Consider the following 19094-nt stretch of genomic DNA (forward strand, 5'->3'; position numbering starts at 1 on the left):
AATATTTTTATAAGCTACTAGGAATTTTTTTATTAGATTTCTTCCCTTGGCAGCTGTTGATTTAAAAAAATGATAATTGATTCTTGGATGTGTTGTTAGGCGTCATGTGATACAAAGTGCACTGCATTAATTATCTTTTCTATCAGTCTATTAAATACATGCTTTTAATTTTTGCTTGGAATACAGTAGTGGGTGTAGCTTTTTTTGTCTCATACTAATTTTTATGTTGTGTATTTAAATGCAGGGAGGGTCAAACATGTTATTGTTTATTTTGTTTATTATAAAGTACAGGTAAACAGGGTACCTGTATAATATGCTAATTATTATTACTCTCACAAGTTGATTGGTTGTTTGTTATGTTTTTCCTTGTACAATTGTTGTTCAGAGTAATAATATTATATACTATTATTATTATATTAAATATTTAATTAAGTTTAAACAATATATAATTAGTAGAAACTGCACTCAATTAACATCAAACAAATGCGCGCAAAATATTGTGAGTAACAAACGCCGTAATAATTTATACCAGATTTTGTGATACAATTGCTTATTTATTGTTTTTTTTGTACACTACAATTGTAATACAGTAAATTATATTATAATTTTACACAATTATTATTATACTAGTGTAAACAAATTTATAATTAGTAGGAACTGAACTTTGTCAATTGACATCAAACAAACACGCGCCAAATATTGTGAGTAACCAATGTTGAAATAATTCATACCGGGCGGCGGATTTGGTGATACAATTGTTATTTTAAAAATTCAATAATAACTACTGTAAGTAGCTTACTGGAATGTCTCTATAATGAAGGTGATTTTACACAATATTACCCTCAAAGTTGCGTAATTAAAATCCTATTATTACTCGTTTTCTTAACAATCGCATCTTACACATGATTTCTCAAATTTCTCTATTTTAATCATTTCAACATGAGTACTTACAATAAACAATTAAGTTATTGTAACCCAGGGTCACTTTCAGGTGACCTTTCACAGTTTTAATCCACTGTTAAAACTATTGTTTAAAGTGGTATTCAATTGTATAACATTTTGGAGGGAATTCATAGTCCTTTTCCTGTGTTGACACTACTGTCGATGTTTAAGAGCATTAAAAGATTTAAATGCCACACCTGGTAGTTCAGTAGATTTAATATCAGTGTCTCGGAATATACAGCTGTACGTTCTGTAGATTAATTACATTATACTAATATTTACTCATATTCACTTATTGTAACAATACTATCTACATCAGTTAAAATACTTCATTAGTAGCAGTAAAATATAATATTTCATAATAGTACAGATTGGAACACTTTAATTATTTTTGTCAAAGATTCATTTACTTTGCAACTCATAAAGGCATTCTACTGTACCATTTCTACAATATTAATTGTACTTACCTAAAACTCTGTAAATTTAATATGAAATTTTAACAGAATACTGTATTGTAAGTGTAACATTCACATTTATTTCTGAGTAAATACATTAGAATCCCTATTGGGGACACCTTCATTCAAGACCAAACAAATTATCTCCTTAATACTGTAGAGGTGGAAAGGAAAATTCCTGGAAAGGTGACAACCATATTGTACAGTAGTATTGATATTACAGACTGTAGCCTACTGTATATTAATTTCGAAATGTCCCCATAATAAATGCATGGTTCTACCGCATCTGATATGTTGATGAAGTCATTGCCAGGAAATAAAGTACTAATCTAATACAACTATAATGACCTTATTAATAAAAATAATTACTGTACATGATTAACATTATACTAGTCTATTCTCACTTTGACTTTGTCCATAAAAAATTACCTAAACATTATGTTATTTTTTAACTGGCTGTTGATTGAATTTTTAACGATGTCCTTGATTTAGATGACAGGTTTTTAAAATCATTGCCAAATATCTCTATCAAAATTATCTTTAACCTAAATTAGTAACTGGTACATTTCTTAGTCATTTAAAAACAGAATGATAGCCCATAGTTTCAACTAAATCTTGGTACATGTAGAACAATTGAGGTGTCATGGATAGAAGTATTAATGACTGTAAACATTTGTTGTGCATATACAGTATTTTGGTTTAAGCATTTACAATGTCCTGTAGTTATGTTATGACTGTTTTATTTGCGACATGCTTCAATTTGTTTATAAGGATAAAAAAATGCTGTTTTCCCATCATGTGGTTTTACAGTTACTGTAGTTTCCCAAGAAACACAGGGAAAGTTTTCTGTGAGTCATTTTTAAAAGTATCTGTTTTATTGAACTATTCAATTATTATTTAATGTTAAAAAAGTGTTCAACAAATTTAAAAGATTTTCTAGTCTTGTGGCTGTTTTTGATTGCGACATGTTCTAATTTTTTCCCATGTGTGATTTATAATCTGCTTAAAAATACAAGAAACTGGTTGCCCATCATGTGACTCTAGTTGCCCAATTTGGAAAGGTTTTTGCGGGTCATGCCTAAATTATTAACATAGAGATAGTGTTATTTAACTAGAGAGGCCCTTGTATATAAAAGTGTTTAGTATTCAACAAATTGAAAATGTTGTCTTGAGACTTATAGAAATATCAGACAAGATCAGGTGAGACATTTTGCAACAGGGCTGGAAATGACATAAGAGCTTCATCTACAGTACTTCCAAGTGACTTCTTAAACTTTCTTTCTCCTTTCACAATTCAAAGTTAAATTTCTTATCATTTTAGCCCACAAGTACTGCACATGTTTTATAGACTGATATGCTTTTTTTTTCTGTGTGTTTTAACTCTTACCAGTTGGTCTGACCTGGTCCAGTTTGACGTGACTCAATTGTGTCGTGTCAGTTCTAGCTGAGAGGGCCTAGCTATGGGAGGTTGTCAGAAATGAGTCACAGAAAGTTGACGAAACGTCAAATTTGTTAAATTAACTTTAAAGACCCTGTAGTTATCATGGCAGTACTGTCGATGATTAACATACAGTCTTGGGCTCCCTGCTGCTAATTAGCATAAGGTTTTTATTCAAATGTACGCCCTGGGTGTTTTGTTGTTGAAGGATTTTGGCAAGAAGCAGGACTTCTCGATGAATAAGATCTTGATTTGGTTAAGGGTTGTTTAATGAAGCCTGCATTAATATAAGTTTGTTGGCCAGTGTCTGGAAATTTGTCAAGTTTTGGATTGAAATAAAAGATGTCTATCACGGTAGCCTTAATACGTTATTTTATAAGGGTGTGTATAGTTAAACTAAAACGAAAAAAAAATCATGTCATATTTTTGCTATCACTAACTACAGTAGAGAAACATGTACTGTAGACATACTGTAACTGTACATATTGGGAATTGAATGTTTATTAATTATTCTATTATAATTAATAATTTCTTGAGGTACCCCGAATCAGAGGACACCCCTACGGGTATAAAGTGGATAGATTCCTTTGAAATGATCCAAGAAAAATATGGTCTAAGTTCCAAGTTCAACTTTATTTATCCACGGAGACCCAGATCAACACAAGATTGTTCTTTCCTGGGACTGTTTAACAACCCCTATTCAGAGGGACAGACACCCATATTAAGAAGACACTTTAATGAGTTCAACCTTATTAGAGGTTCTATAAAAAGTAATGTTTATTTAAATATGTTTCAATTTTTTTTTTAATATTTTGTTTTGACTTTCTCTTTATTTAGTACATATTTTAATTTTATGAAATCTGCAAATTTGTTAACACCTTTTTGGTGATTGGATTAAATAGGTTTAACTTTTATTGTATACCTGCCAAATGGTGTCCTGAGGTAAACTTTATATTGTTGTTGTTTTACAAAGAAACTGACGTGTAATTGACGTCATCGTTGCACACAAACAGAGATTCCAACTGTTACAATAACCGAGCACAGTTTGAAGTACCTGTGTAGCGATAAAAATAAGTTAAATATTAATGTCTTGCTTTATCAACTTTGATTTCAGTTTCAGGTCCTTTTAAACTACTATTCATTTATGTTAAACAATTTAATTTGAAATTGAATCATACTAACTACTCAAAATAAATTTGAAAATTTAATTGTAAGATGTTTGTAGTGGAAATTTTATTTTCAGGTAAATTATACTGCAGAAAGTTGTTTAAAAATTCAACCCAGACTTAACTTAATTTGTTTCTTGATAGTTTGTGAAAATATTCTTCTTGTTCTCCAACTACTACTGTAGTTCTTACTGTTGTTTTAAATTTTAAATAAGATTATAAGATTTTTGTCCAATGCTTGCTTGCAGTAAGCATGTAGGTTTGGGGTTGGTTAACATACTAGTATTGCTATTTGGTTGGATCTTTCTTTTGTAAACACATTGAGACTATGACATATTTTATTAAATATGATCATGTTGATGAGAACGTTCTTTAAGTCTGTCCCCATCCCCTCTTGGCAACTATAAGTATTTTTCTACCAAATGTATGCATAATTCCAGCGCAATCCTACCCCACTCAAGTTCGTTTCACTTCCCTTCTTGCCATCGCTTTGTTACTTTCCACACAATATAAAACACATTTTTTTCTATGTGGCCGTAAATAATAAACATGTGTTTGTCGTGGGAATTAGCTTCCCAAGAAATTATAATTCGGAAGTTTGAAAATAGATTGTATCAAGAATAATACGATGTTCGATTTTCTTCCCATAGAGGCCTTTTAAATATTAAAAATAAATGTTTAAGTACTTTATCAAATTAATTAGCTAGTTCTGTAAATTATTTTAACTAGCTACAACAGTGTTCTGTAAAGTCTGTTAGCTACTGTAGCTAACAGAAATCTTTTGTAATCCGTCACTGTTTAATAAGTACTGTAACTTATAGTCTGTTAGCTAGCTAAATTTGATTTCTACAAAGTGACTACAGTATACTAGGTAGTGCTCTGTAATGTCTGGTAGTGTTCTGTAAAGTTTGTTAATTTGCTACAGAAATTATTCTGTAAAGTTTGTTAACTAACTACAGAGAGTGTTCTGTAAAGTGTGTTAACTTGCTACAGAAAGTGTTCTGTAAAGTTTGTTAACTTGCTACAAAAAGTGTTCTGTAAAGTTTGTTAACTAGCTACAGAGAGTGTTCTGTAAGTGTGTTAACTAGCTACAGAGAGTGATCTACCTATAGTTTCTGTATGGTCTGTGAAAACTAGCTAAATGTAGAGTGTTCTGCAAAAACTAGCATTATGTACTTGTTTGTAGAATGCTGTATAGTTGCTAGCTACAGGTAGTGTTCTGTAAAGTCAGTAACCAGCTACTGGCAGTATCAGATGGTGTTCTGTTGTAGATATGATAAAGGTGGGAAGAGAACCATTTACCAACTTCAATCTTTATCCAGTAATGAGAGACCATTGGGTGAATCCTAGGATATGAACCCATTCATAATGTAGGGTGTAACTTTGACCATCCTTTTATTGTCAACTCATTGTTCTCTATCCAGCCTATTGTTTTCCCTCTTCTAATTGAACAATCATTGTATTGTATTAAGCTTCTATATCCATAAGGTATTTGTAAGCTTCCCTTTTAGTTCATTCCTTTTTTTCCTAAGCTAGAACAAGGAAGAAACGAAACTGTACTCAACACATCAATTAACAGTTTCTCTTTGATAGGAGCACTTCGTGCCATGTTGATAATTGATCCAAGTTTTGTCAAACCAATTTTATAGAATTTCAAACGTGTGTTAAGTATTTTATTAAAGTTTTGAATTATGAAGTTTGTAAAATCTAGGTGTAGATTATGCGGATGGGTTAAAGAAAAGTTGGAACAAGTTTCAAAAGGTAAGGTTGCTGTGTAATTTAGAGTATGTAAATTGTATTCAAATTTAAAAAGTATTTGTCAACATCCTATAAATTACTTATTAAAGTTGATAGTTATTGTACTATTAACAACTGTTGCTGTTTTTATAGTACTGTTGAACCACTATTAAAGAAACACACATAGCAGAGTCCCCGTTAATAGGAATGTTCCAATGGAGGAGTTCTACGATTCATAAGTTATTTAATGTTCTGTTCTTTATGATTTTGAGAGGCTAAGAAATACATTATTAATGCTAAGTTTACAATAAGTGTTGATACTCTGGTTTTAAATTAGGAATGTTTACTAAGTTTTATAGAGTTTTTTTAGTTTTTTTTCAGAAACAAGCATTGGGTTGGCCCAAAACTTATAGTAAATTAAACTTTAAGAAAATAGAGAGTTTGTGGTTTTCTGGAAGTTCTTGTAGTGGTTTCTATTTAGTGGTTTCTGGATGTGAAAGGCCATTTGTATCAGTTACAGTAATTAACATCTTTCTATATAGTATCATCAGTGTTTCATTAAACCTACAGTTAATCTTATTAAAAAAGTTTTACTTTATCCTCCATAATAAATAACAGTAATGCCACACGTTGAAGTCGATACACGAAATGAATATCGGAAAAATTATAACACTTTTCGAGTGTACTTTAATCCAATTACCTTTCCAACCAAAACACTGTCGTACGATCAAATTTAAATCAAACAATTTCATATGTTTCTTCAGCCTAGTTTTACTTTTCAAATCAGTGTTATTAGTAAATTGGCAAAAGTTGTTGTTTAATAAGGAGTAGGGGAGAAATAAAAAATTAACTGTTTCCCTTTTTATCTACATAATTATGTTAATTTATTAAATTTACAAATAACAGCTAATTCAATTAATAATATTTTATCATGTTTCTCTTTTAGTATGTTTTCCGAATTTTCTGAGGATATTGATTTTGTACTAATTCAATAACTCTTGTTGTTTTAAAGTTGTGAGGTATTTAGTCAAGGTTAATAACTTTCAAAAGAAACCTACAGTATAAAGAGTGTCTCTTTAATATTTCTTTACTAAATGATATTTTGAAAATAGATTTCTTTTCAATGCCAAACAATTAAATGTAAAAGGTGTACCAATAAAGTTTATTACTGTCCAGTATGTTTTTCGAAAAGTTAAAATATGCTATATTTAATATGTTAATGTACTATAAGTTTAGCAGGCAGCCACCTTTAACTGATAGGTAACTAATTTAGTAGCGATGGCCTTATTTTAAAAATATATTAAAACCGTAGTCTGTAAGAAAGTAAAAATACTTATTTTATATGTTTACACTTTTGTAAAATGATGTGAATGTCTATTACCAGTTGATTACTTATTTTAACATGATACAGTTTCTGAAAAAATATCCGCCTTTTCTCTGACGTTCAGGAAACTGCAATTCAATTGCAGTTAGGGCTGAATGAATGAAGGACAGGAAATGTACAATATGTTTACAGTCTATTGTGTTGGGCAGAGTCCAAAGAACTACTGTAGTAAAAAACGCATGCTTATTTTACTGTATGACTATTTGCTGTGTCCAGTTTCATATTTAACCGGTCTTTTCTTCTAAACTGAGGCTAGCCTCATTTTAAGTTTTTTCCGCCAACTGACACTACAGACTGACAACCTGTGCTGTAGTTACCAATTATGTACAGTACAGTAGTGATAGGGTTATGAAACTGTATTTTTGTATTTTTTAAGCTTTAATTAACAGTCATCATACTTACTGTACAGTACATCTCCAGTAAACCACAGACTGATCCCACAGAAAATATGTTTTTGTAGTTACTCTATACAACTCTACAGTATACTCTAAGATCCTGGTTGCAAGATTCTACAGTTTTAGTACACATTACTGTATATTTTTTATTTTTTTATGTAATGAACAAACAATTAGTAAATAAAAAAACAAACAAATTTGTTGTTTTCAATCTATGATTATTTTATAGCTGATACTAAAGGAGTTCTCATGGTCATATAATCCTGTCTGGACTAAGGAGTTCACCCACAACCTGTGGTGCAGTACTCGCCTACACAAAAAACAATTTGATTAAACGACGTCAATAATAATTGTATGAAGGTGTATTGGAATGTAAAATCCTACAGTATTTTGTAAATTATATAGTAAATTTAGTTAGTATTTTACCATTTTCTTCCAAACAAATTTAGTAAATTAATGGAAACATTGTCACACTTTTTTCTTGCCATAACAGCTTCCGATTCCTAAGTGATTTGTAACAGTCTCCGCTGCAAAGTCCACATTCATTAAATGTTGTTTAAATAAATCTACAGTAGAGAATGTTCAAGCAAAATGTACTTGTTATTGTACTGAACATCTTATTTTTTTTCAAGATTTTTAATCTGTAAATTACAGTAAAACTAAGTGATTTACTAAGTGATTTGTAACAGTCTCCGCTGCAAAGTCCACATTCATTAAATGTTGTTTAAATAAATCTACAGTAGAGAATGTTCAAGAAAAATGTACTTGTTATTGTACTGAACATCTTATTTTTTTTCAAGATTTTTAATCTGTAATACAGTAAAACTGCTATTAAGGAGACACCTTCAGGACCCAACACATTGTGCCCATTAAGAAGGGTGTTAAAACATATATTTCTCCATGTTGATTTTACAGAAAGTGACCCTTTTATAGCGGTCCCACTGAATAGGGACATCCCAAGAAGAGATTTTACTGTAAAAACACAATACATTATTTTCTTTTGAACATGTTATTGTTATACTTGTCATCATTTTCTTTAAATACAATCTCAATCAGTTCTCCTTAACAGACAATTAAGGAAACATTACCACGTGCTGAAACAATTTATTCTCGATCATGTGACACAAATATTGGGTGGAGTACACTGATTGTATTTCCTTATTGACTGTAATTGTGAAAGTCCAACGATCTATAGCTGCTGTTTCTGTCGCCAATGTAGTCCTTGTTTCGTAAGATCGACCTGATATGCATGTAAATTTTAGCATGCAGTATTTAAAAAAAAAAACTGTGACGATGCCTTTGGACATTTATCAGCTGCAGAAAGCCCTGCATTTGTCAGGTGATTGCGGATATGGTGCGTGCAAGTTGTTTTATATGTTGTTGCAAATATATTTATTACCTTACTGTATAACTACGATAGTTTTTAGCTTCTGTATTTGACTGATTGAAACAATGTGCTAGGCCATTCAGTTTGCTTTGAGTTGTCTGTTATAAGAAAAGTGTATAGGATTTAAGCTCTGTCTACACTATCAAACTTTATGTGTAAAAACATATGATGTGCTGCCCAATGGACATGATGATGTCATATCACTTCCATATTTGGGCACATTGTACTAGTTTGATAGTGTGGAAAGGCTTCTCCCCATAACATAGAGTTTGCATGGGATTTTTGTGTACATGTATTTAAACTTGCTACTGTAGGATATTTTAGCTTTGGTTGGATTTGACTGATTGAAGCAATGGAGTGCACATAGGCCAGTCAGTTTGCTAGAGTAGTTGTATTGTATAAAGTATTATAGGCTTGAATTGAATAAGAGAGATGACGACAACACATATCTATGAATAGGATTCTGTATCATGTTGATGGACAATTTTCCATATGGGAAATTCCATAAATGTGCTAAGCTGCAGTATGAGGTCATTTTTTGTCATCTCTCTAAGATGTCTTCCTTATCACAAAAACTGTTTAGAAGCACACCATTATGATAAGCGACAGTCAAATGTAATAAAAAACACATTGTACATCACCTCACTGTAGCAAAACTCCCGAGTATACAGTTCAATACCAGAGAACACTATCAAAACAAAACACAAGGGTTGACAAGCTATTTTTGCTAGTGGATGTTAAAGACCTTATAATGGATATTCACATGTTTGACTGTTTACAGTACAGTAATATTAATGAGGGGAAAAACGATTCTAATTTTCTATTTTGGTTTACAAACTGTGTCGTAAATCCTGCGAATAATGATAGTAATGTTGCACACTTCCTGGTTGCACAAGCAATAAAAAAGATGTTAACGTATCAAAGATGACGTATTTTAAAGATCGAATTGAAACTTCTAAGACATATTATAACACAATTAATAAAAACACGCCCCAATGATAGTCTCACTGAATTTTTATTTTCTATGAAGTTATTCTTCAAATCGTAAACAAGGTCAAACTGTAACAGATGTTTTACGATTTACTAACGTTTTCGTTAAAATAAAAACTGTTTAAAATGTATCCGATGGACAAAATCCAGTATGCTAAATATTAAATTTGATTGGTTAGAAATCTAAATTTGTGATGCTTTGTAACGTAATCGTTATACACTAAACGTACATTGCGCTTCCATAATAGAACAAAAGCTGGTCAGTGTCATAAGATGTTGTTTTTCCACTACAGTTATCCTGGTTCGGACATGGAGTTGTCCTGACGTACTATATGAACAGCATTACTGTAGAGCTTTTGTTAAGTGAATACAGTACTCCACAAAAATTTTTTTTGTTCAAAAAATATTGTTCATATTTGGAATTTAACGTTGCCTATATTAAATTAATTTCAATTTTATTTTAGATTGCAACTACACATGTCATTACAAATGCGTAAAAGTGAATACAGTACTCCATTTTTTTTTTTCAAAAAATATTGTTCATATTTGGAATTTAACGTTGCCTATATTAAATTAATTTCAATTTTATTTTAGATTGCAACTACACATGTCATTACAAATGCGTAAAAGACGTCAGACTTGGATGCAAGAAGACGCAAGAATTCCGAGACCAATATGAAGAAGAGGATACAGACGGTGGATTCACAAATGTAGCGCAGACAACGGTAGTTCCATCTAAGGTACCCGTTGTTAGTACTCAAAGCTTTTTGTTTTACAAAATAAAATAAGTAATAATTTCAATAGTAGATACTTAGTGTACCCAAGCAACTTTAGTGTTAACTCAAGCGAATACCAAGGTTGACCGGACACATTTCTAAAAGTTTGCCAGACTAGAAAACTCGGACAAACTGCAGCAAACTAGTTTGCTAAGGTTTTGGAACAACTCAGCCAATCAAGTGACAGATCTATAGTCATGTGTTAGAATTGCCAACATTTAGGATGAGACTAATAGTCCCCAAAAACTTCACCCAACTGTCGAGAATTGTTAGATAACACAATTGGTTGTAGTAATAAGAGAACCATTTGTGCGAATTCATAATTTATTTTCAATAACTTGTGTTAACAAAATTATGAAATTCAAATCTAATCATTTAAGATCAGAAACCTTGGCACAATTAATACAGTAATATTCAGTCTCCAGTTGGATTATTCCAAACTAAAAAATAGAAGTTTCAATTATACCATATGATTTTATTTGAGGCTGTGATTGGTTGTTTGCTGGTCACCTGATAATGTCAATGGCCCAAGCTCTTCCTGTTATACAATTTTCAAATGATGCAATTTACTTATCTACAGTACACATGCTCAGTAGAACTACTAACATACCTGACAGATTATATAATTGGTATACTGTACTGTAATTGAGTGAACAAAAAAAAAACGTACAGTAAAGATCTACCATTACTTTTCAGTAACAATAACAGTACCCTGAACTCGGACCAAAAACCATATTATTATAATAATTATATTATGTTGTCATTCCATACAATTACAACAATACCTTATCCTTAATCTTACTTTATCCTATATGTAATATATAAAAGTAAATCATATACATACTGAAAAAGTGAAAAAAAGGATGACAATACAATGATTAATTAACATGTTTTGCCCAGCCTAGGAATTAGGATACATAGTATTTGATGTAATATTTATTTTTATTTTTATTTTCCTTTTTTTGCAGATCCCTGTTGGTGTTTGCTCTCCGTTGTTGACACGGGACCAATTAAAGAAAAGAATTGATATGTACAACTCAAATGCGGATGGGACAGCCATCACTTTGGTAAGGTTTCTTCGCCTCTTTGGAACAGACTTCCACTTTATGTCAACATTCACCCGCTTTTATTTTCAACCTGTTATTGGTGTTTTACACTGTTGGTTTGATATAAAGAATAAAAAAATCAAAAAAAAAAAAAAAAAAAAAAAAAAAAAAAAAAAAAATGAATGTTAAAGACACATTTCTTCAGCAAAATTCAGGGTACAATGCGCCTTTGAATCATTTTTTTTAATTGGCTGGTTATTAACTTAATAATATATAATAAAATACAGTAAATATTACAAACAAACAAACTTATTACTAAAACAACTCATATTTGATCACAAATTGAAATCTGATTTTCAAATATAATCAATGTACAGCTACGTAGTCTAACTGTGCTCACAACCAATTAATAAAAATTGTCAAAACATTAACAAAATATTGTATGAAATATGATATTATATTTACATTTTACTCTATGTGTCATTATAAAAAGAATTATAAAACGGATTATATTCATTTCTCTTCTTGGCCTTCAATTATACTTCGCCAGCACATTTTAAAACCGTCCATATTTTTTTTTTAAATGCTTAAAAAACGTGATTAAAAAGACCGCTGCCAATAGAAATGTATTCACTATTTCGCATAATATATCCATCCATTTTGCTTTCAAGCCTTATGTTAGCAAACACTTAAAATTTGATTTAATCTATAAGTAGTTATTAATGTTTAATGTCTTTGTTTGAAAAAACATGAAATGAGAAAAACAGGAAATTTGAATATAGCGACGTACATTATGTTTATGATATGGAAGAATATTGATATCGAATATTAACATGTTTGCTGGCTTTCATCAAGAGAAAACAACAACATTTGAATAATTCAATTTGCCTTCTTTTTTTTCATAGAGTTTATTTGTTGGATATTTATAGTTACACTACAGTACAATTGTAAAAAACAATTATTTCTAAAGTCCAGATGAAATTAAACAAAAAAACAAAAAAAAATTCTCCCAATACTGGACACCTTTGGGTTGGTTTTCTGGAAAGTCTGGTACAGTCAAATATCCCAATACCAGACACCTTTGGGCTGGCATACAGTATGTCTGGTTTTCTGGATAATCTGGTATTTAGAACTTTTGAAAGTCTGGTTTTCAGAGAGTTCTGTACCAGTCACCTTTGGCTGGGCTTCAGATTTTGAAATTCTGATTATTCAAGATAAATATCTTTGACGACTTCAATTCAATTAATGTTAGGTTTACCTTTATTTATACCACACCCCCATAAAGTTATAAATCAGTATTATTAACCTTAACGGACAAATAAGTAATGGTTTTTTGAAATCTAATATCATCATTGTCCTCATTGTCTCGTATCGTCGTATTCTGGGCAAGCGTCGCTCTCAACTTGAGAGATTTCTCTGTCTTCTGCATTTCCTGTCCATGGTAGTGTCCCTGTCTTCTTCACTATCTCGTCTCTTCATCTAATACTAAGACGCTCACTTTACAGACACTAGATATACATGACCAGTATGGATCAATTTATAAAAACAGTTAATTATATAAAAAAAACAATTAGCCTAGGTCATTGATAATTCCATTTAAATTGTAAACTATAATTGAATGGAAATTTAATTTCGTTTTTTCTCCTTCAAAACTTTTTTAAAGCCTTGGAGATCGTTTGATAAAATGTACTGTATGTGAAACATTGATAATATTCAATAATGTTTGCGACACTAAATAGCATTAATTGACGTAAAATATTCCAGATATTATCCAAACCCTTGGGTTTGAGAAATTTGCATATGTCATGCTGTTTTTTTATATGATTGATCGCAGTTAGACTCTGATGTACCGCCAAATTAGATTACCATACAATGTTCATTTAATAACATTTTCATTTTTACTTTCTCTTGGCAGGAAAGCGAGGGATGTAGTTTCGTAGGATCAGTAAGAGTGCGACTGAATCTTTCCCGACCAATCAGTGTACCAACAGACTCTCACATGGCACGGTGCCATGGCGCACCGGAGCAGTACGATCATTGCGAGGACACGTCAAGAGCGAGGACATCTTTCTTTCTTCCAAAAAATACTGTAAAGGTATACAAACAGTCCATCTTTGAATTGTTAAAAATAGAACACCTCTTTAGAGGACCCCTTCAGAGCCCAAACAATGTGTCGGCTTGTGTTAATTAAAGCATACACCGACCCTCATACAGTTCACTGGAAAATGTCCTCTTAATAGTGATGTCCCCTTAATAGCGGTGTCCCCTGAATAAGAGTGTCTCAGATAATAGAATCTATCCACATAGCTTCTCACTGCCTTTTCTCTCACTGACTTCGTATAGCATTTTCTCATGGTATCATTTCTTCATGTTTTCGTAGGCCTTACACATTACTAGCGAAACCACAGCTCAAGAGGTTATTATGCTGCTACTAAACAAGTTTAAGGTTATAGATAATCCACAGAAGTTTGCCTTATTTGAAAAGATTGATGAGAATGGAAAATGTAAGTGTTATGACAGTTATCATAATTATTATTGCATCATCATCATTATCACCATAGTCACATTATTAACAATATTAAACTTTTCAAAATCCATAATATAAACTCAAGCTCACACTAAAACTTTATGTGACAACAAAATGTGATGTGCCCATTGTGGAAATAAAGATGTCGTATCGCTACCATATTTATGCATATCACTACCATAATTGGCACATCACACTTTGTTCAAACTAGTTTGATAGTGTAGATGGATCTTCACAAAATAAATTAAATGTAAATTTACTTTTGTTGTTGCAGCTCTTATTAGACGTTTAGGAGACCAAGAGTGCCCGCTGTTTCTCTGCTTGTCTTGGGGCGGGGATAATGGAATGAAGCGATTTTTGCTGCAAGAAAATGAAACTGGACAAATTCTCGTAAGTATATACTGCAAAAAAAACTTATTCTTATTTAGCAATAAACATACAAAACAACAAAAAATATTATAACGTACAAAAAAACAACAAAAAACACCACAAAGAAAGATAGCAGGAAATACAAAGAAAAACCTATTCTTAATAGAAAAAAAAACAAAAAACAACACATAACAGTAACACATACAAAACAAAAATATCACAAAAAACATACCAAACATTAAAAAAAGAAACACCACAAAGCAAGTTATCAGGAAACACTAAGAAAAACTTATTGTTAATGGAAAAAAAACAACAACAAAAAACATACAAAAAATACCACAAAAAACATTCAAAACAACAACACCACAAACAACAACAAAATTACCACAAAAAACATTCAAAACTACAACACCACAAACAACAACAACATAAATACAAAACACAACATATTTGTATTAGTTTGTATTTTTAATAACCTTGACTCCATTATTAATGACTTATTATATAGATCTCTTTACAGACGTACTACCAGCAGTTTTTCAAAATTCTGAATAATCAAATTTTAATAATATTATGGTTTTGTGTTGTGATGATGACCTGAATTAGTCTTTATTTGTCCTTGTACACAATAATAAATAAAACATCACTGTTTCTCCTTTCCATTCTGTCTCTCCTGTCCCCTCCATCTCACAACTTCGCCCCCCCCAATCCTCTGTATACTCATCCCTTTCCCCTATAACACTTGGTAACAGGCACGAACAAACCCCCCAATGCCAAATATTTCATATTTCCTTCCATTGAACATTTTTTAATCTCAACCGCTTATAATTTCACTTTTAATGACAATATGAGGTTTTGAATTAATTATTAGTTGTGTTAAATTTGGAAAATAAAAGTTGTTTTGAACTTTTAATTTGTGGATTTTCCCAAGAGATTTCAAAACATAAACCAAGTTTTGCTAGGTCATTTATAAATTTGTAAATGAATAGGAAGTATTAGGAACCAGCACAGATTACATAAGCTCTGTTCCTTCATGTTTTCAAAGGTTTTAACATTTTCCTGGAACAATGGATAGCATTAATGTTTTCTTAGAACTTAGAACCAGGAAATATCTCAAATTATTATATCAAATCTTCCATTTAAGTTATATAACGTTAGTTCATTTAAGAAATTTAAGAAATTATTAATAAAATGTATAAAACAGTTATAAACGGTCTTAGCCAGCGCTACCGGCTATAATTCGTGACGTAGCAAGTAGTCTTATATTATAGACCATTGCTATACCGCAGTCTAACCTGCAAACTGTCTTTAAAATTAAAGCCTACTCGAAGGAGTCTTAAAACAGTCTTAATCATTTCTCATTATTTATCGTCAAAGATAACCAATTGAACGAGTTTTAAGTGTTAAATCAAATAATGGTGATTTTATTCTTATATAGGCCTAGAACAGATTTTCTTGCGTAGAAATGTACGTACTGTTATGATTGTGAATTGAACAAGCGTGATGAACATTACCTTATTTGGTATTCTACGCGAAAAGTACGCCCTCAATTTGTTACTTTACGCTGTCTTATCTAAGACTGTTTTATAGCAATGGTCTAACAGGGGTGGCTTTAGTAAGACCATCTATCTGATAAAGCCGGCTTTAATCGGGGAGTTAAGACCATCAGTTAAGACTGTTTTATAGCAATGGTCTAACAAGGGTGGCTTTAGTAAGACCGTCTATCTGATAAAGCTGGCTTTAATCGGGGAGTTAAGACCATCAGTTAAGACTGTTTTATAGCAATGGTCTAACAAGGGTGGCTTTAGTAAGACCATCTATCTGATAAAGCCGGCTTTAATCGGGAAGTTAAGACCATCAGTTAAGACGGTTTTATAGCAATCCACCCCTGATCTTTCTCAGTGTAGTTAATTTATTTGTGAAAATATTCAGACATTTATGACAGTCATCAGACAAACTCGGGTTAGGTTTACATACACACGTCATGTGACTCACCAACAACCAACCATGACTAACCGTCTGCAACAGGTTAACATTTTGTTTAATTACTCTGAACTATAGTTTGCTAAAGCTCTGTTTACACTATCAAACTTTATGTAACAATAAAATACCTTTACATGAATATAATAACATCATAGCACTACCATATTTGGGCACATCACACTTTGTTTGTCAAACTAGTTTGATAGTGTAGACAGAGCTTAATACTAAAATGACAATCAGGTATCTGCATATCCCATCACATCCTATCATACTTAGGTCTCAAGGGAGTGGAGTAGAAAAATCCTTGAGTTTCTAGTTCTGGCACTAGGCTAGGATTGAACCAAGGGCCTTAGGATTGGAAAGCCTCAAGCTACAGCTTTAATATAAAACTGAATGCTCTTTTGCTACACCATGATATCTTGTTTTCCTTACAATTTGATTTTTAAAATATATTTTAAGTAGTGTATCTTTGAATTTGAGTCATTTTCTGTCAGGTTTTAAGGAAGTTGATGGTATAAATAAGTAAATAGTTTGAGTACAGTTTGTTTACATTTTCATCATGAACATGTGACGCACTTTAAAATTATCTTCAGTAGATCAACATTTTATGAGATTTGATTAAATAACATAGTCTAGCCGTTTAGATTACTTGCTTTTTCTGAGGATTTTAAAGGCTTCCTTTTCCATTAAGTAGAGTTACTGTATAATGTTATTATAATGATTTGCATTATGACGAATAAGGCAATAATCCTGTATGGTTCTAACTACAACAAGTGAAAATTATGACTGAATGTATTGTTAGGGCTATTTTAGTGGTCTTTAGATGGTCTAAAGCTCTGTCTACCCTATCAAACTTTACGTGGCAAAAATTTGATCTTCAGGCACAGCACACTTTCTTGTCACAAAGTTTGATAGTGTAGACCTAGCTATTTACACAATATTGTGTAAATCTTGTAAGATCGGTGCCTTGATGAATTCTATTCAGTTGGCCTTTGCTTTACCTTGATCAGCTTGCTGGAAAATTGTACTGCATGTTTAAAAAGTCGGCTGGACCAGTTAGGATGAAAGTCTTTTCTTATAATACCCAGGGTGGCCTTAATAAGTATGTGCCGTAGGATGATAATACATATCTATTAATGTTTATATGTTACAAGAATCTTCATCATTATTCAAGTCTTACCTCCTGTATCAGACTACTGCTACTACTAAATACCTTAATAATCTCTAAGCATGTTTTCTGATTAAAATTCAGACAAGTAAAGATGATTAATGGGGCAGCTCAAAAGCAACTTAAATTCTTTTTAAGATTATAGAACATAGCATTGTTTGTTTAAATGATGAATTAAATTCTACAGCTGACACAATGTCCACAGTTTTCTAGAAAAAAATGATGAAATAGAAGAATATATAATATACTGCGAGTTTCTGTTTATATCTGTGTATAGGAATATAATATTAATCTATGGTTTAAGAAACTGTAAAAAGGTAAAGGTGAGTCCCGTGTTCTCTGAACGTAGGGGAATGAGCTGTTAGGAGCTCATTGTACTAAGCCTCGGCATTATGTGGTAGGGTGGCCAGTTCCTTTCCACGCCGCCTTTTTTCTCCCTAGTATTTTCAACCAGGTACTCATTTACAGCTGAGTGGACTGGGAGTTGTCGGGAATTGAACCCGGGTCTATCTGTATGACAGTCAAGTGTCCTAACCACTCGGCTATCAAGAAACTGTATTGTATTGAATAAAATGTTTTAAATGAATATTATAATCCCATGCTGAAGTATAATCCCATGCTGAAGTACAATCCCATTCTAAAAAGTATAATCGCATTCTAAAAAGTATAATGATAATCCCATGCTGAAGTATAATCCCATGCTGAAGTATAATCCCATGCTGAAGTATAAACCCATGCTGAAGCATAAACCCATTCTAAAAAGTATAATCCCATGCTGAAGTATAATCCCATGCTGAAGTATAATCCCATTCTGAAGTATAATCCCATTCTGAAGTATAATCCCATGCTGAAGTATAATCCAATGCTGAATTATAATCCCACGCTGAAGTACAATCCCGTGCTGAAGTATAATCCCATGCTGAAGTATAATCCCATGCTGAATTATAATCCCACGCTGAAGTACAATCCCGTGCTGAAGTATAATCCCATTCTGAAGTATAATCCCATTCTGAAGTATAATCCCATGCTGAAGTATAAACCCATGCTGAAGTATAAACCCATGCTGAAGTATAATCCCATGCTGAAGTATAAACCCATGCTGAAGCATAAACCCATTCTAAAAAGTATAATCCCATGCTGAAGTATAATCCCATGCTGAAGTATAATCCCATGCTGAAGTATAATCCAATGCTGAATTATAATCCCGTGCTGAAGTATAATCCCATTCTGAAGTATAATCCCATTCTGAAGTATAATCCCATTCTGAAGTATAATCCCATTCTGAAGTATAATCCCATGCTGAAGTATAATCCCATGCTGAAGTATAATCC

At 31.9% G+C, this 19094-nt stretch overlaps 1 protein-coding gene across 6 annotated transcripts in view; it reads left to right on the top strand.

Moving 5' to 3' along the window:
• The window catches only part of LOC140059179 (ras association domain-containing protein 1-like), a 39718-nt gene that overhangs the window by 19691 nt on the left and 933 nt on the right, over positions 1 to 19094 (top strand). For 4 of the 6 annotated variants that reach the window (XM_072105033.1, XM_072105032.1, XM_072105037.1 and 1 more), the window contains 5 exons: positions 10489 to 10643; positions 11639 to 11737; positions 13632 to 13811; positions 14097 to 14220; positions 14518 to 14633. In XM_072105033.1, the coding sequence (XP_071961134.1) occupies positions 10489 to 10643; positions 11639 to 11737; positions 13632 to 13811; positions 14097 to 14220; positions 14518 to 14633 (674 nt within the window). Of the gene's footprint in view, positions 1 to 8272; positions 8872 to 10488; positions 10644 to 11638; positions 11738 to 13631; positions 13812 to 14096; positions 14221 to 14517; positions 14634 to 19094 lie in introns of those variants that run through there. The other 2 variants (XM_072105036.1, XM_072105034.1) reach the window with 2 other exon arrangements.

The sequence above is a fragment of the Antedon mediterranea genome, chromosome 9, assembly GCF_964355755.1.
Source record: "Antedon mediterranea chromosome 9, ecAntMedi1.1, whole genome shotgun sequence".
Lineage (NCBI taxonomy): Eukaryota > Metazoa > Echinodermata > Crinoidea > Comatulida > Antedonidae > Antedon > Antedon mediterranea.